We start from the raw sequence: 19,954 nt of genomic DNA on the forward strand, positions 1-19,954 counted from the left end.
TCAGTTCATATCTGTGACTTCCAAAGAGGCCTGGATGGCTGCACGGGGCCGGTTACAGAGGTTGTACCAGTCTGAAAATGGAACGAGGCTATTCTTCAACGATAACCTTACCCAGAGAAACAAAGAACTCTTCTGGCTGGCAAGAAATAAAGGCAAAGAACTTGGGTACAAATTCGTGTGGCTGAAAAACTCAAAAATATACGCGCGAAAGAGCGAAGGTTCACCGGTTGTGCGCATCAACGCAGTGAAGGACTTAGAAAAGCTTACTTGAGGAACGATGAGTTATTCTTCGGTTCCAGACTGCCAATCTTTTGTGCAGATGTCGAGACCTCCCTCGGAAGTCTCCCTAACGGTTATTCATGTGAATATTAGGAGCGCACGGAAACACTGGGACGAGTTCACAGTTTCCACTAACAACTTACAACCGCCAGTTGACGTATTCATTCTTACAGAAATCAGCATTTCAACTTTTCAATGCGATCAGTTTGCTTTAAATGGCTACACGAGGCATTTCTACACCCGCGATAAGGGCAGAGGTGGAGGTATTGCTATTTACGTTAGGGAAAAGTGGCTCACGACCAGCCTAACTGTGTCTTTTGTTCATGCGGAGTCTCTTGCTCTTAACATTTACCTCTCGGGTTTTTTGTTGGTTTTATTAGGTGTATACAGGCCTCCGTCAGAAAATGCTTCACTTTTCCTTGCGGAGCCAGAAGACGTACTTAAGCAGTTTCGCTCTAAAGAACAATTTCGCCTGATAGGTGACTTCAATATTGATACCCTCAAGCCGACCAAATCTATAGTATGCGATTATTTAAATCTGTTGTCTGAATATGGAATTCATAATGTTATCACTCTACCAACAAGAGAAGAGCTGTTGTCTGGAAAGCTGGTGGTGTCCTGCATCGACCATATAAACGTACGGGCTCCCGATTCCACAATAAAGTCTGCTGTCATCACACGCAAGTTAGCCGACCACTACTTTGTCGGCTGTCGATTAGATAAGTAGACGGCAGGGAATCAAAATAGCACACCAGCAAGTTCGTTTGTTTCGATTACTGATACAGCAAAATTTGATGCCTTCGTGTCTGCCTTCGACTGGGATAGATTTCTAGACTCTGTTGAGCCCGCGAATGTTTATACGTACTTTGTCAAAGTTTTTCAGATGTTTTATCGTGACTCGAGGAAGGTTGTTCATTTCAAGAAACGGTCAGATAAACCTTGGATTACCCCTGATATTATGGCTGCAGTCAAAAATAAGGATGCCACGTGGCTACGCTCCCGCCGTGCTCCAAACAACCCAAACTTGAGGGCAGAGTATCAAAGGGCAAGGAACAGAGCGAACGCGATGATAAGATCAGCTAAGCGTCGTTACTTTCAAAAGAGGTTCTTTGAGTCAAGATCAAAGCCACGCGTAACATGGGAGTTGATTAACTCATTCAAAGGGCATGCTGCAAAAAATCGCTTTACGACCACTTACGAAAGCATTTCGGCCCAAACTTACAGACGGTTGTCAACGACTTCAATGATCTTTTTGCAGCCTCGTCAGGTGTTACTAGAGATGAGGGGCTCACGTTTTTCCCACAAGTTCATAGGGTGTCGGCATCAGCGTTTTTACCTCACCTTCATTTAGCTGCATTGCGCGGAATTCTTTTTTCAATAAAGCGCAACAAAGCGCCAGGTGCTGATGGAAATTCGTGTTACCGACCTATGCCGTACTTTTGAGCACATTCAGCATGTTCTCCTTACAACGATAAATGGATTTTTGATAACTGGGTTGATACCCGCGAGCTTGAAAACCGCCCTTGTTAAACCAATTTTCAAGGGAGGATCACCTAATAAACTAGAATGCTATCGTCCTATTTCTATCGTGCCCTGCATCGAGGAGATACTAGAAAAACATCTCTACATTGTAATGTCCGCTTATATTGAGAGTTTTGACATACTGTCACGCAGCCAATATGGGTTTATAACTGGCAGGGGCACGCAGTCATTGCTTGAAGATTTTTCAGACCTATATTACATCGGGGATTTGACCGTAACCTCTCTTCTTGTGCTATTTTTTTTGGATGTGGCTAAAGCGTTTGACACGGTCAGCCACAAAGTGTTGCTTCATAAACTTAACAAGTACGGCTTCCGCGGTCCCTTTTTTAGCATACTGCAAAGTTTTTTCTCTGAACGTTCCCAAATTGTGTCGGTAGGAAATTTCAAAAGTACTCGAGTAAGGCTCAAAGCTGGTGTCCCACAAGGTTCGGTTTTGTCTCCTTTGTTGTTTAATCTCTATGTTAATGATATCTCACTAAGACTTTATTCCTGCAAAATGTTTCAGTACGCTGATGACACTGTGTTAGTCTCTAGTCACCTTGATTTTGATCACTCTGTACGGTTATTGCAGCATGACATAGAACGAGTAATGGACTGGTTTTCTGATAATTTATTCACGGTTAATGCAGCTAAAACAAAACTTGTCTGCTTCCGAAATCCTTTGATGCGTACGTCTCTTGATACGTCGGTTGCTCTGCATAGGTCTAATTGTCGAGACTGTGAGTGCCCCACTTTAGATTTCGTCAGTAGCGTCCAGTACTTAAGCGTACTTTTTGATTCTGACATGTCTTGGGCAACACACTTGTCGCAGGTCAGTGGCAAACTTCGAACTGTTAGTTGTTTATTTTTCAACAACCGTATTTTTATGTCATTTGCTGTCCGACGATCTATCGCTCATGCGCTGGCTTATAGTGTACTTAGATACGGTATAACGTTATTTGGTAATTGTGCAGAACTCTGGCAGAATAAAGTAGACCGCATTTTGAAAGGTTTATTGAAAAGTGTTGCATATCACCTTGCTTTTCCCGTGAATAGTGACATATTTGAAGTTGTACAAAGGCCGAGTTTCCGCTCACTATTCTTAGAGTGTGTCGTGCTTCGCCACTTCTGGTGTAATGATTTTAAACATCCACTTGTAGCACGTAGGGAGCTTCGCAGCTCAAATCGTTTCGAGACGCCTCATTGTTATACCAGATACGGTAAGCGAGAGCGTGCTTACTATGTACCTTTCATTTTAGAGCGCAGCTCTTAGGGGCCCGTTCCCGGCTTGAGCGGCGTCGGCGTCGCCGTCGCCGTCGGCGTCGGCGTAACCAAGGTCATCCCAAGGTCACGTGACCCCTCCCAAGGTCATCTCAAGGTCACGTGACCCCCAAGGTCACGTGGGGTCATCTTGGGATCACGTGACCCCCAAGGTCACGTGACCCCTCCCAAGGTCATCTCAAGGTCACGTGACCCCAAGATGACCCCACGTGACCCTTTGAAGGTCACGTGACCCCCAAATCACGTGACCCCTTTGAGGTCACGTGGTCTCCTCCCCAAGGTCACGTGACCCCTGAGGTCACGTGGGGGTCACCTTGGGGGTCACGTGACCTTGAGGTGACCCCATGTGATACCCAAGGTCACGTGACCCCCAGGTCACGCCTCCCCGAGCTCACGTGACCCCCCTCCCCGAAGTCACGTGACCCCCCCCCCCCCCCCCGAGGTCACGTGACCCCCCCCCGGAGCATATTAAAGAATGAGGGGAGGAGGAGGAGAAGGAGGAGGGGTCTACCCTCCCCTCAGTACCCTTCACTCCTCCTCCTCAAGAGCTGCGCTCCAACTCGGCGTTACAGGGAGTTGTAAACGGCTTTCACTTTTTTAACAAACTTCCCGATTTCTTCTTCCAAGCTACCACAAAAAGGAGACTGAAAAAGCTGCTAACTAATATGCCAATCTAGGTCCGCTGCATGGGCTTTTGCTACATCCTGACGACGTGTATTGGAGTGTAATACTGTATATCATGTTGTTGTTATTTATTGTTGTTGTTTAACATATGATGTGACTTCGTTATTATTGTTGGAATGTGTATGTTACTGAACTTTTTCTTTCTTTGTATTTCGCCGCTTGACTGCCGGGTCCTGTCCTTCAAGCCTCCTATTGGCTTCGACAGACCCGTCTCTGTATCTTGTTTCAACTTCAAATGATTGAATAAAGAATTATTATTATTATTATTATTATTATTATTATTTATGTAATCTATTATTAATTTTTTAAATTAATTTTTTTTATTTTTAAATAAATAAATTTGAAATTTCTTTATTTTATTAAAAATAATAAAGAATTGTTAATATAAATTTTGTAATTTAAAATCTTTATTCGATGACCTTTAACTTGTCTGCTAAATGGTTTAACGGGGAGTTAGGCGACCTCATCTTACGGGCTCAAGGATCGACATCCAGTCGTGGCTTCTGATTTACTGCTTCGAAAATCGCGACTGCAGCCCCGTTCATCACCGCCATTACTGTACATCGACCATTCAGTCAGCAGTCGCTGCCCATGCCCATCCGCGACGTTCGGCGACTTTCTGCGACTCAACATGAACCCTGGGCCAATCAGCGAACATCCACGGACGAGCCTTGCCGGTAACCGACCATCAGTGCTTTGAGGAGTTCAATTTTCTCGGGGACCGTGCCAAGCTGCTCTTGCTATACTGTTTCGCTGGTGCAACCTGCCTAGGTGTGTTTACAGCACTTACATTTTTTCTACCTATTTTATTGCCATTTAATTCGACGATTATGTCCCTTGTTTGCGACGCTTGCCAAAAAGGCATTTTGCCTGATGGTAGACTCATGACATGCTCAGTTTGCGAGCATAACTATCATCTCGGGAAAACGTGTTCCGGCATTGCTGAGTCCACGTTTACTGCCATGAGCCCCGACAAAAAAGAAAAATGGAGGTGCAAGGTTTGCCGTTCTAAGAACAATCGTGCTGATATAGACGGGGTCGATGCTAGCTCTGACTCGATTTCGTCCTGCGAAACCACGACACTCGCGGCGCAAATCCTGACCATCAAAGAAAAGCTAGATTCAATACTTTCTCTGAAGGCTAGCGTAAATTTACTGCTCGAGCTTCCGGCAAAGGTGAATGAGCTCTTGCTCCTCAAGCCTACCATTGATCTCATGAAAGTGACTTTGGAGGAGGTTCAAACTTCCATTTCCTTCCTAGGAAAGAAATACGATAGCCTCCTCGCCACGGTGTCTGCTCATGCGACCGACATGAACGAGCTGCGTACGGAAGTGGCTTCACTGAAGGACACGGTTTGCGAACAGGCACACACTATCCAAAGCCTCCAAACCGAGATGAACGACGCTGACCAACGCGGTCGCCAACATATTATGGAAATTCATGGAATGACCGTCAAACCCGACGAGGCTCTCCCTTCCATCTTAGCGGGGCTGGCAGACAAGCTAGGAATTCCGGGACATCAACCAGCTGATGTCGTGTCGGTTTTCAGGCTACCAGGCAAACGATCTATAAAACCACCTATTTTGGTCAAGTTTACATCTGTAGCCACTAAAGACAAATGGATGCAAGCTCGTAGCAAGCTCAGGCAATTTTCTCGTGACAATCCACCCGAAAGACTGTATTTCAACGACAGCTTAACTCAGACCAACAGAGAACTTTTCTGGCAGGCACGTGCTCTTGGAAAAAAACGCGGTTACAAATTTGTGTGGGTCCAAAATGCTCGAATTTATGCCAAAAAAGATGAGGGCGCTTCTCCGGTACGGACTCAGCAGAGAAGTGACCTGGACCTAATCACATAACCGACATGGCTAGTTTTTTACAGTACGCCGATTTTCTCTCGTTTAATAGCTCGTTTTCTTCTTCTTCAACCGACTCTTTCATGGTCTTACACATAAACATTCGCAGTGTTCGAAAATACTGGGATGAATTTAAGACAGTTGTTGATTAAATGCGGGACCAAATTGATGCAGTTGTGCTAACCGAAATCAATGTCAGTGCTGATCATCTGTCACAGTTTAATATTTTAGGATTTCCAAATTTCTTTTATACACGGCCAATTACTAGAGGAGGAGGAATCGGCGTACTTATAAAGAACTCAAGGTCAACAACTCAAACTGATGTCACATTTCAACACTCGGAGAGCTTGATGCTAAAGGTTTCTAATTGTAACTATACGGTTAGCTTGCTTGCACTTTACCGACCTCCTTCGTCCAACTGCTCTGGCTTCTTAGAGGAGCTGAGGGAAAATTTGAGCGAATTGTCTAATGAAGCACATTTATATTTGGTGGGAGATATCAACATTGACACCCTCAAAACTTCCAAAAATTGTGTTTGTGACTATTTATCACTACTTGCCGAGCATGGAATCATACCTACCATTCAGAGTGCGACCCGCGAAGGAGTATTAAATAAAATCTTGTATCATCCTGCCTAGATCATGTAAACGTACGAGCTCCAGATACTTCCATACACTCCGCTGTCATTTTACAAAAGCTTGCAGATCATTATTTTGTCGCATGTAAATGTGTTTTTCCCTCCAGAAAAGGTAAAAATTTCGAAAGTGCGTGTCGTTTAGAGCGGGTTGACTTCAAGACTTTTGATCGACTAGTTAAAGAATATGATTGGAATGAATTTCTGTCCTCGGTTAACGGCACGAACCTGTACTCAATGTTTGTAGACATCATTAGAAATTTCCGGGAGTTATCGACGACCGTTCTATATGTTAAAAAACGCAAACCCTCACTGCCCTGGCTCACCCCAGATATTCCTGAAGATATAAGTCACAAACAAAAACTGTGGAAGAAGTTTAGGAGGTGCCCCAACAATGTGTCTCTCGAACTAGAATGTAAGATGCAAAGAAATCGAGTCAATGCCCTCATTTGGTCAACGAAGAGAACCTATTTCGCTAAAAAAATATCGGACGCTCGTTCGGCCTCCGGGGAAACTTGGACTGTCGTCAATGAGCTTCGTGGCTATCTAAAAAAGAACGTAACTGAGACATTACGCAAACACTTTGGGACTGATTGGCGACTACTGTCAACGCGTTTAATAATTTTTTCGCTAACTCTATTAATGTGCCAATTGATAGCGCGGTGGATTCGACACCCGGAACTCCGTTTCAATTTGAATCTGCTTTCCTTCCTTCTCTCTCAGAAGCTGAGTTGCGGTCCTACCTGTTTGGATTCAAGCGATTCATGTCGGCGGGTGTAGACGGCCTTACAGTTAGAGACTTGTGTCGGAATTATGACTCTTTAAAAAGCGTGCTGCTCGTTCTTATAAATATTGTTATAGAAACTGGTAATGTGCCTGATGACTTAAAACAAGCCATAGTTGTTCCACGTTTCAAAGGTGGCGCACAAAACCAAGGGTCATCCTACAGGCCAATCTCAATACTATCTTGCAATTCACAGATATTAGAAAAACATATTTTTATTGTTCTGTCCGGTTTTCTCGACAAATACAATTTAATCTCGCCAAGTCAATACGGGTTTGTTGCTGGTCGTGGTACAATTAATCTCCTTGAGAAATTCTCAGATATTGTGCACTCTTCCTTCGACGATAACATGTATGTGTGTGCCCTCTTCGTTGATGTAGCCAAAGCGTTTGACCCCGTGAACCACAACATCCTCTTAGACAAACTCTATAGAATCGGCTTTCGGGGTCCATTTCATACATTGCTGAAGAGTTTTATTTCAAATCGTACACAGGTTGTCTCAGTAGACAATGTCCGCAGCTCTCAAGTTTTCCTTACTTCAGCCTGGAGTTCCCCAGGGCTCCATTCTTTCTGCTTTACTATTCAACCTCTACGTAAATGACATTTCTGCGGCAACGACAAATTCAACGATTTTTCAATATGCGGACGACACTCTTTTGTTTTCTCGGCAACTAGTCTACCGGCGTGCTATGGAAAGCTTCAGGCAGACGCGACCAAAATTATTCACTGGTTTTCGGCAAACAAGCTACGTGTAAATGCTTCGAATACAAAACTGATCTGCTTCCGTAATCCTTTAAAAAATGTCAGTTTGACTCTTCCACTATTCCTTCACAGCTCCAATTGTCCATGTTGTAATTGTAGACCTGTCGAATATGTTAGTTCAGTAAAGTACTTAGGTTTTCACTTTGTTTGTGATCTTACATGGGACACTCATATGTCTCACGCATGTCAACGGTTAAGGAGCGTGTCGTGCATGATGTACCACATTAAAAGTTTTATACCATTGTCAGTTAGAAGGAACATAATGCACGCCTTAGCCTACAGGTACTAAGGTACGGCATAACTGTCTTTTTCAATTGTTCACTTTCCTGGCATTTAAGAATTGACCGAGTTTTAAAAGGAATTCCAAAAAGTGTCGCATACAACAGCGACTTTTCATCCAATGCTAACCTCTTCGCTTCACTTGAGTTGCCGTCTTTTTACTCGCTTTTCCTTCAAACTGTCGTTTGGCGGCATTTCTGGGAAAGTGATTTCAAACTCGCGTCTACTCCATCTCGTGAACTCAGATCTGTTCCACGTTTCCTCACTCCTAGGGTGAGAACTCACTATGGTGAAAGTCTGCGCACATTTTATGTCCCGAAAATTTTTAATGGTCTTCCAGAATCTCTGCTTTCCATTAACTCAAACAAAATGTTGAAAAAATGTCTGAGAAGCATGTTCTCGGATGTGCGAAAACAGTTACCATCCATCTTCTTTTTTTCTACCTTAGTTTTATAAGGTAATCTTTTCAGTTCACTTTTTCGTTTACACGTTTTGAGCTATCATTAAAAACGTGGTTGTAAGATATATTTTGTACCTTACTAGGATTTTTTTCTTGATGAAAATATAAAAAAAACATGAAAACCTTTTTTTTATGAAAGTAATCGTGTAAGTAATTTTTCAGAGTAACTGTGACTGCGCATATCTTTCATTCTTTTCCTTTTGGAAAGTATAAAAAGCTTCTTCTTTCCTTAAAAGCAATTCTGCGAAAAAACGCACGCGTCCTTTTTTCTTCTTTTTTTTTTTTAGGAAGTAAGTTGGGCATTGGCAGTTCGCACCTGCTTCCGATACGACTACGGTCTTCATTGTATTCTCGGGCTACTGTATTTGCGTATGTGTGCGTTTCTTTTCTGATGAGACTACGTGTTTTCCTGCTCTTTTTCAAGACCGACAGAAATGTGAACTTGCGCCTAGAGCAGAAGATGTCATCGGTGTGTGATTCGTGTTTGTGCGTGTGTGTGTGTGAGTGTGTGTACGTGACAATGTGAAAATTTTCAATAAGCTTGCTGCAACTGCTGGGTCTAGTCCCACAAGCCCTTGAGGCTTTGACAAGACCTGGAACTTGATCCTGACTCTAAGCATTAGTTATTAAAGATTATTATTATTATTATTATTATTATTATTATTAGTATTATTATTATTATTATTCGCTTAAAAGAGTTATTATTATTATTATTAATATTATTATTATTATTATTCGCTTAAAAGAGTCATTTTAAACAAGCCAATACTTCTGCACGCTTCAAACTGTGCTTCTTGTGAATGTGTGCCAGTAGATTACGTGAACACTACAAAATACTTAGGAATTTATTTTGACTCAGATTTACCGTGGTACTCCCATCTTTTCTACATCATGAAGAAGCTGCGAGCAGCATCCTGCACTCTCTGCAATATAAGAACATTTATCACCATGTCAACCCGAAGACTCATTGTGCACGCACTCGTTTATAGTGTGCTTCGATATGGAATTACCTTGTTCGGGCAATCCACAAACCTATTTGAGACTAGAGTGAATACGCTCCTAAAGGGCATCTTACGTAGCGTGGCATATGGCTCCAATATTCAAACATCCGACAACATCGTTGATGATCTCTCTTTACCATCCTTTCGAGCCCTATTTCTGCATACCGTTATACTCCGACATTACTGGGATAATACCTTTAAGGTTCCCAACGTGGTTTTTCGTGACCTTCGGAAAGTGGCACCATATGCCACGCCGCGAATTAGTACTCATTTTGGGACATGCATTCGGAGTTATTATGTTCCAAACACCTTTAACAAACTCCCACCTGTGCTGAGTGACATTACTTGTCGTGGAAAGTTAAAACGAAAACTGAAGACTATGTGCTCGCCCATAGGAAAATAGCGTCAGCCTTCAAGACTTTTCGTAATGAGTTTGTACTGTGCAATTCGTCTTTAACGATATTTACCTTGTCGCGTCCCTGAATCTCTGTAACTTCTTTGTTCTGTTGTTTTTTTGTGTGTTTTTTGTTAGAGCGCAGCTCTTAAGGGCCCGTTCCCGGCTTCAGCGGCGTCGCCGTCGCCGTCGCCGTCGGCGTAACCAAGGTTACCCCAAGGTCACATGACCCCCAAGGTCACCCCAAGATCACGCGACCCCCAAGGTCACGTGACCCTTGCCCCAGAGCTCAGGTGACCCGTCCCCAGAGGTCACGTGACCCCTCCCCAAAGGTCACGTGACCCCTCCCCAGAGGTCACGCGACCCCCAAGACGTGACCCCCCAGGTCACGTGACCCACCTGAGGTCATGTGACCCTCGCAAGTCACGTGACCCCCCGAGGTCAAGTGACCCCCTGAGGTCACGTGACCCCCTGAGGTCACGTGACCCCCTGAGGTCACGTGACCCACCCGCCGAGGTCACCTGACCTCCCAGATGACGTCATCGGCATCCGCATCGTCATCGTCATCACTGATGACGTCATCAGTGACGTCACTGATGACCTCACCGGCATCCGCATCGTCATCGTCATCATCACTGATGACGTCACCAGTGACGTCACTGATGACGTCAACGACATCCGCATCGCCATTGTCATCATCACGGATGACGTCATCAGTGACGTCACTGATGACGTCACCGACATCGTCATCGTCATCGTCATCATAGCTGATGACGTCATCGGAGTCCGCATCGTCAACGTCACTGATGACGTCATCAGTGACGCCACTAATGACATCATCAGCATCGTCACGTGACCCCCCCCAGGTCACTTCACCCCCCCAGTACCCTTCCCTCCTCCTCCTCAAGAGCTGCGCTCTAATTCGGCGTTACAGGGAGTTGTAAACGGCTTTCACTTTTTTGAATTGAATTGAATTGAATTGAAGTTTATTTGACATATGAAATGCCGGGGAGGGAGGAGCAAAAGGTTGCCGAAGCTACCTGACGAGGCTCCATTCCCCTTTTTGGCGCTACAGCAGTCGCAGCAGCAGTGTGGAAGTCGTAATAAAATTCAAGGTGAAAATATTTTCACAGAAACGGTTTTGACATAAATTAAACACAAACAAAACACAAATTAAACACAAACTAAACACAAACCAGACACAAACTGGGATGATTTGCCTTAAATCGATTCATAAATTAATGCATAAAATCCCCTGACGCAGCTCTTAGGGGCCCGTTTGCGGCTTGAGCGGCGTCGGCGTCGCCGTCGCCGTTGGCGTCGGCGTCGGCGTCGGCGTCGGCGTAACCGCGCGGTGCATCATAGGAAATGTCCCATAATGCACCGCGCGAACCCCCCACCGGGGTCACGTGACTTCGTGGGGGGGCACGTGACCCCCCGAGGTCACGTGACTCCCCTGAGGTCACGTGACCCCCTCCTCGAGGTCACGTGACCCCCGCCGACGTCGCATGACCCCCCGATGACGTCATCGACACTGATGACGTCACCAGCATCCACATCGTCATCGTCATCATCACTGATGACGTCATCATCAGTGATGATGACGATGACGATGCGGATGCCGGTGACGTCATCAGTGATGATGACGATGTGGATGCCGGTGGCGTCATCAGTGATGATGACGATGTGGATGCCGGTGACGTCATCAGTGATGATGACGTCAACAATGATGATGACGTCATCAGTGACGATGACGATGTGGATGCCGGTGACGTTATCAGTGATGATGACGATGTGGATGCCGGAGACGTCATCAGTGATGATGACGTCATCAGTGATAATGACGATGACGATGCGGATGCTGATGACGTCATCAATGATGATGACGATGACGATGTGGATTCCGGTGACGTCATCAGTGATGATGACGATGACGATGTGGATGCCGGTGACGTCATCAGTGATGATGACGATGACGATGTGGATGCCGGTGACGTTACCGACATCCGCATCGTCATCGTCATCATCACTGATGACGTCATCAGTGACGTCACTGATGTCGTCACCGGCATCCGCATCGTCATCGTCATCATCACTGATGACGTCGTCAGCGACGTCACTGATGACGTCACCGACATTCGCATCGTCATCATCACTAGTGAAGTCATCAGTGACGTCACTAATGACGTCATCGGTACCCGCATCGTCATCGTCACTGATGACATCATCAGTGACGTCAGTGATGACATCATCGGCATTGGGGGTCACGTGACCCCCCCCCAGCGCCCTTCCCTCCTCCTCCTCAAGAGCTGCGCTCTAATTCGGCGTTACAGGGAGTTGTAAGCGGCTTTCACTTTTTAGAGCGCAGCTCTTAGGGGCCCGTTCCCGGCTTGAGCGGCGTCGGCGTCGCCGTTGGCGTCGCCGTCGGCGTCGCCGTTGCCGTCGGCGTAACCAAGGTCATCCCAAGGTCACGTGGCCCCAAAAGTCATCCCAAGGTCACGCGACCCCCAAGGTCACCCCAAGGTCACGTGACACCAAAAGTCACGTGACCCCCTGAAGTCACGTGACCCCCCCGAGGTCACGTGACCCCCCGAAGTCACGTGACACCCCCCAGGTCACGTGACCACCCCCAGGGTCACGTGACCCCCGCCGAGGTCACGTGACCTCCCCGATGACGTCACCAGCATCTGCATCGTCATCGTCATCATCACTGATGACGTCATCAGTGACGTCACTGATGACGTCATCAGTGATGATGACGATGACGATGCGGATGCCGGTGACGTCACTGATGACGTCATCAGTGATGATGACGATGACGATTCGGATGCCGGTGAGGTCATCAGTGACGTCACTGATGACGTCATCAGTGATTATGACGATGACGATGCGGATGCCGGTGACGTCGTCAGTGACCATGACGTCATCTGGGAGGTCACGTGACCTCGGCGGGGGTCACGTGACCTGGAGGTGTCATGTGACTTCGGGGGCATCCGCATCGTCATCGTCATCATCACAGATGACGTCATCAGTGACGTCACTGATGACGTCACTGACATCCGCATCGTCATCGTCATCATCGCTGATGATGTCATTGGAGTCCGCATCGTCATCCTCACTGGTGACGTCATCAGTGACGTCACTGATGACATCATCGGCATGGTCACGTGACTCCCCAAGGTCACGTGACCACCCCCAGGTCACTTCACCCCCCAGTACCCTTCCCTCCTCCTCCTCAAGAGCTGCGCTCTAATTCGGTGTTACAGGGAGTTGTAAACGGCTTTCACTTTTTCTCTCATTGTTATGCGTGCTTTTGTAGATATTTTGTTGGGATCAGTCCTACAAGTCTTTAGGGCTTTGACGGTCCCGAAATGACACTCTGAGGACGTTTAAGCACCTGCAATAAACGTATATTATTATTATTATTATTAATGAAGACTAGAGTGTAGAAGACCAGAGTGTTAGTTACGTAGGTTAGGTGTGTGTGTGTGTTTTTCTCTTCTTTATTTTCTGTCTTTTTTGTATTTTTTTTTCGTTGTTTCTGCGCTTTTGTAACATGCTGATGGTGAGGTTGAAGGGTTCCAGTCCCACAAGCCATTTAGGCTTTGACTGACCCGATTTTTTACTGTAATGTGGATGTTGCAAATAAAATTATTATTATTATTATTATTATTATTATTATTATTATTATTATTACAGAGTTACAAACCGAGGTGAATTCTTTAAAGTCCTCCATGTCAATCCTATGAGAGGAGATCCAACGACTCAGGTTTGAGCTCAACAACTCCGAGCAATTTAGTCGTCGATCTAACCTTGAGATCCATGACCTTCCCTGCAGACCCAATAAAGATCTTTCGGTTGAGCTTGATGATATAGCACAAAAACTCGGCATTTCCGACTTCCATCCTTCAGAGGTTGAGGCCGCTCATCGCCTGCCCTCTTCGCGTGATACCATTCCCATTACGTTGGTCAGGTTTCGCTCTGCGCGTGCTAGAGACCGCTGGTTGAGGTTGCGTAGATCACTGGGTACTCTCGCCCGCGAACGAAAACTCCCGAAACTCTTTTTTAACGAGAACTTGGCACAGACGAACAAGGAGCTCTTTTGGAAAGCCCGGGCGAAAGGCAAAGTAAAACAATATCGATATGTCTGGGTTAAAAACGCAAAGATCTACGCAAAAAAAGCAGAGGGAGCCCCACTCATTCACATTACTTGTGTCAATGACTTAGAACTCATTGCCTAGCAACCATGACCTTCACATTTTTTGACTGCAATGATTTCAATTCAATCTTGTGTAATTTCGACTCCTCAACTAGCGGGTTCACCATTTTTCACACTAATATTTGTAGTGCTGGGAAGTATTGGGAGCAATTTGGTCTTATAGCCAGTTCCCTGTACGATCTTGTCGACGTGTGGGTCTTAACGGAGATAAATGTACCAGCTGCTTCTGTTGATCAATTCTCAATACCTGATTATCAGCAATTCTTCCATACTCGCTCTGACAGGACAGGTGGAGGCATTGGGATTTTTATCAAAGATTCATGGGGTACAGAACAGTTAAAAAATACTTTCGTTCATGCAGAGTCTGTCACTTTCAAACTTTTCAACTCAGTATACTCTATTGCATTAGTCGCCTGCTATCGCCCTCCATCAGAAAGCGCTTCGTCTCTTTTAGTTGAATTGAGAGCTTGCTCGACTGACCTTTAGGCCGAGGAACAACTTTGCGAAGTCGGCGACATGAACCTTGACACTTTGAAACCCACAAAGTCAACCGTATGTGACTACTTGAATCTTCTCTAAGAATTTGGTCTCAACTGTACAATTCAAGCACCTACCAGAGAGGAAACTTTGAATGAACACCTTATTTCTGCTTGTCTAGACCACATGAATATACGCACTCACGGCCTTTCAGTTAAGTCTGCTGTCATTTCGCAGAAACTCGCAGATCACTACTTTACCGCAGTTCAACTCGTTTCCGATACGCCTCTAAGACACGCCTGTCCGGAAACAAGACTTATTGAGGTTGTCGATCGGAAATTATTCGACAAATTATTCTCTTCTTATGATTGGGGACGTTTACTAACATATTCAAATCAAGAACTCTACACGAAGTTTATTAATCTTTGGCAGACTTTTACAAGATGCAGTAAAAAATAATTACTATCAGAAAGAGGCGAGCGGAACATACGTGGTTAAATAATGACATTATTGCCGCGATTAAGTATAAAGAGGTATTGTGGACGCGTTGTCGTCGCTCTCCCGATAACATAGACATGCGGAATGAATTCCGAAGTGAGCGCAACAAAGTCGCTGCATTAATTCGCTCCGCTAAACGTAACTATATTAAACAGAAGTTAATAGATTCCCGTTATGATTCCCGTGTAACGTGGTCTGTTGTATACGATTTACGAGGAGGCCACAGCGTGAAACATTCTGTAGACGAGACGATCACCAGATATTTCCCTTGTAAGAAACAGTCTACGGCAAATGCGTTTAATGTACATTTTGGGAAAACTTCAAATGTTTCACGTGATAGTGAAGTTTGTCTCTCAAAAGCAGCTCCGGTGAATGTAGCGTCTGCCTTCCTTCCTGAAATTACAGAGCAAGCTCTACATAGTATGTTGCTTAGTTTCAAACCGGGTTTGTCTCCTGGAATTGATAACGTCCGGATGGCTGATTTGCGGAGAAATTATGTACCATTGAGGCATGTGATACTAAATATGTTAACCGGCTCCACAACGTCAGGCAATATTCCAGAAGATCTCAAAACAGCCATTGTCAGGCCTTTATACAAAAATGGGGATCATAGTAGCGTCGAAAGCTACCGTCCTATATCTATCTTGCCTTCACTGGCGAAACTTTAAGAAAACCACATTTTCCAGACAATGTCAGCGTTCTTAGAAGAATTTAACCTTATGTCACCCCAACAGTACGTTTCGTTATGGGTAAAGGCACCCGACCCTTACTTGAAAACTTTTCCGATGTTCTTCATAATGCATTTGAACATAATCTTTTCACGTGTGCACTCTTTCTAGATATTTCTAAAGCTTTCGACTCAGTCTCACATAAGGTACTTTTAAATAAGCTGTTCAGCCTCGGCTTCAGAGGCCCCTTTTACAGACTGCTAGAAAACGTTCTGTCAAGTCGTACACAACTCGTTCCAATATGCGGAGCTCGGAGTTTGAAAATGTACCTAAAGGCTGGTGTTCCGCAGGGCTCGATACTATCGCCTCTTCTTTTTAATATCTATGTCAATGATCTTCCGAAGGCGGTAAACCTCTGCACAGTATTCCAATACGCAGACGATACTGTCCTGTTGTCGAGTCATGTACGATACCATGAGGCTGTTGAGCTACTCCAATCAGATGTATTACGGCTCATGAACTGGTTTTCAGCAAATGTCATTAGAGTAAACGCGAAGAAAACACAACTAGTGTGCTTTCGTAGTCCACTAAAACAGGTTCTTTTAGACAAACCAACTTTTCTTCACACGTCAGACTGTGTTTCTTGCGAATGTGCGCCAATTGTTTATGTGAACTGCACGAAATATCTGGGACTTTATTTTGATTGCGACCTGTCATAGAACTCTCACTTCTATATTTTCAAAAAAATACGAGCCGCTTCGTGCACCTTATATAATCTTCGCATACTTCTTCCCATCACAACAAAAAGACTTCTGACGCACGCCCTTGTTTATAGTATTCTCCGTTACGGAATAACTTTATTCGGACAGTGCACAGCTCTATTAAAGTCTAAAGTGAACTCCTTACTAATTGGCATCCTGCGTAGTGTAGTTTACGGTTCTAGTCTCCAAAGATCTGATAACCTCTTTAATGACCTCTCGCTACCGACTTTTAAATCACTATTTTTTGGAAACAGTAGTGCTGAGGCACTACTGGGATAACACCTTTAAGACCCCCAACACTGTCTGTCGTGCCCTTCGAGACGTGAGACCATATCAAACGCCGCGCATCAAACCACATTTTGGAAAATGCGTTCGCCTCTATTATGTATCCCATATTTTTAACAACCTCCCTTCTGTGCTACTCGACGTAAGCTCTTGAGGAGCTTTGAAACGTAGATTGAAGACTCTTTGCCTAGACATCATTTTTTGAAGTGCCGACCCTATTGGAAAGACCAGTTTGAAAATCTAACTGGTCATACTGGTATTTAAACTGGTCAAACTGGTATTTGGACTGGTCAGACTGGTCTAACTGGAAATCAAACTGGTGGAACTGGTAATCAGACTGGTCTAACTGGTAACCATATTGATCTAACTGGTCACCAGATTGCCTTCGAACTGGTCACCAGATTGGCCTGACTGGTCACCATATTGACCTAACTGGTCATCACACTGGCTGAACTGGCAACCAGATTGACCAAACTGGTCACCAGATTGGCCAAACTGGTCCCCAGACTGGCCGAACTGGTCCAACTGGTAACCAGATTGAGCAAACTGGTCACCAGACTGGCCAAACTGGTCCAACTGGTAACCAGATTGACCAAACTGGTCACCAGATTGGCCTAACTGGTTACCAGATTGACCCCTCTTTTTCACTTTATTTGTAGGGGTGTGCGAATTGGATAGCGCAGAGGCATTCGTAACCTTCACTGTGCAAAATAAAGTCGCAACAAAAGGTTCTGTTAACAGTGTTGAAGCTATTTATTTGTCATATATGTTCTACCATCTCGCGATTGTCACAGGGCGACATGGTACTACAAACAATTAATTCATTTGCAACTGAATTCATGGCATATTAATGCCCACACGAAAGGTCAGCTTTATTTATTTAGTAGAGAACACTTCATCAATCCAAAAAAAAAGTAAGTGCCAACATACTTAGATATTCTTAAAGTTTTTTTTTTAATATTTTCTTCCCAAAAATAGGTTCAACCATTTTAAATTTTACAAAACTTGAGATAAAAACGTTAATGACTGCTGCACCATGCTTTATGTGGGTGATGGGACAAGTTTACTCGAATATAACGCGCCCTCGATTGTAACGTGCACCCTTTTCTCGAGGTCCGAAAAATGAAAAAAACGCCATGACTTCAATCGTTCCCACTTGGACTTTATAATTTTCCCGCTTTTTACCACGGCCTTTATCCACCCTGGCGTGCACCGAGAAGCCGCTTCCAGGCTCCAGCGCAAGTGCCGAGGCCGAGGCAGGGAGCCTCTATTGTGATGTTGGAGAAGCGCGGGAAAATGTGGCAGTATGAGTCAGGCCTCTGGAATGCGCCGGTGCCCTGGGTGCCTTGCAAGGGGAGAGGTGCTCACGTGCCAGGACGGGGAGCGCGCGGGCCAATCAGCGCGGCCCTCGCGCCCGCTCGAAGCGCCAGTCGGCGTCAACGACAGCTCCGGCAACCAAAAAAAAAAAAAAAAAAAACGGATCTGGCGCGACGGTTGGGCTGGTTGGGCGCACGTCGGGCCGGTTGGATCTTTGTTGTTTGGGGCCGCTGTTCTGCTTGGGGAGGTTAAAGTTGTCTTCAAGCTGTGTTTGTATAAGATAGTTAGCAGGAGCCTTGAGTGCTGCCTCTGCCGATGGTTCCTGTGGCTGACGACGTCCTCCAACTGAGTTCCACTCGCCCGCGGGCGAAATGGCTGCGTCCCAGAACGGCGTGTTTGGAAGTCGCTCCGTCCTCATTGCGGCGCTGGCAATGGCTGCCTCTGCCTCCGCGCCAGCGAGCCAGGTAAGCAGGCTCGACCATTTGGATTCATTTTCATAATCAGGTGCATGTGAAATTGAACGTTTCAGCAACCCGATTTGGAACAGCTATGCTCGTAATACAACCGCCAGTGTGTATGCAGCTTCAGAGATATTCTACCATAGTGGTTGCGAGTTGCGTAGCGGACGACAGACTCGGGAGGCAGGAAGGGGGTAACAACAGGATCTTTTCGCTCCTGGGCGTTGCTTTGCGTAAAGGCTGAACCGCATCTAAGCGATCAAGCGAACGACGGTGACAGTGACGAGAATCAGCGACGCGCGACGGAGATTTCCCACGGTCGGTCGTCGCGTCGGTCGGTTTTTGGATTTCTAGAAATCGTCGCTCATCGCCTTGGTCGCTTGCTGCCGTCGCTTTCATGCGGTTTGTCTCGTCGCGCGAGTGACCGAGCGACAGTGAAGCGGATCGTCGTCGCTTCTCTTGTCGCTCGCCAAATCGCTTACATGCGGTTTATACTTAATTGCCGCTAGACTGGCACCACATGTACGGTTGGCGCACGCTTCCATATTCAATCTCATACTGTTTATGAGAGTGCATATTTTTTATTCGTGGCATTAGTTATACATACCGTTTTAGAACAGACGGGTGCGAATAAATCTGCCATGGCTCTAATTTCTTATCTTTATTCTTATTTCAGATGCCTTGAGGTACTATGTTATCCACCACCGGGACCCCGACACTCCAGAAGATGTGGAAAATTTCGCCGACCGGCTGGGACTATAATGAATAATATCATGACAATTTTTTTTTGAAATTGTACATATGTTTTTATGTTTATGTTTGGGGTCTGAAGTATGTGTATTTTTTGTGAAAAAAAGTGAATTTTATCCGTTTACAACCTGTGTTGTCAATATTACCAGTTTAACTGGTGTAACTGCTTGGAGTGAACCAGTATACGTGGTAGTACAGTATTACCAGTATACACATTTTCACAGTCAGACCTGTATGCACAGTTTCACAGTAAGACCAGTATGCACAGTTTGTTTGTCCAGTTCAACCAATTTAACCAGTGGCAATAAGCCACTGGTTACCAGTTAAACCACCATGACCAGTTCAACCAGTATGACCAGTTCAACCACCATGACCAGTCAACCAGTGTGACCAGTTCAACCAGTATCAAACTGGTCAAACTGGAGCAATATCCAAGTTTGAACCTGGTACCAGTTTGAACTGGTTACCAGTTTAAACTGGTCTTTCCAATAGGGGATTAATTGTTTTGTTTTCATTTTGTTTTCTACTTGATGTGATTTCTGTGCGCTGTGCGCTACTCTCCTGTTTGTATATATTTCTCTCTGTC

The 19,954-nt window shown here is 45.2% G+C and overlaps 1 protein-coding gene across 1 annotated transcript in view; it reads left to right on the plus strand.

Annotated features, from left to right (window-relative positions):
• Positions 1-4,727: 4,727 nt before the first annotated feature.
• Positions 4,728-19,954, plus strand: part of LOC115330262 — a 31,559-nt gene continuing 16,332 nt past the window's right edge. The window contains exon 1 of the mRNA XM_040205965.1: positions 4,728-5,492. Within this exon, the coding sequence (XP_040061899.1) occupies positions 4,728-5,492 (765 nt within the window). The remainder of the gene's footprint in view (positions 5,493-19,954) is intronic.

The sequence above is a fragment of the Ixodes scapularis genome, unplaced genomic scaffold (genome assembly GCF_016920785.2).
Source record: "Ixodes scapularis isolate PalLabHiFi unplaced genomic scaffold, ASM1692078v2 PGA_scaffold44__24_contigs__length_19508400, whole genome shotgun sequence".
NCBI classification, from domain to species: domain Eukaryota; kingdom Metazoa; phylum Arthropoda; class Arachnida; order Ixodida; family Ixodidae; genus Ixodes; species Ixodes scapularis.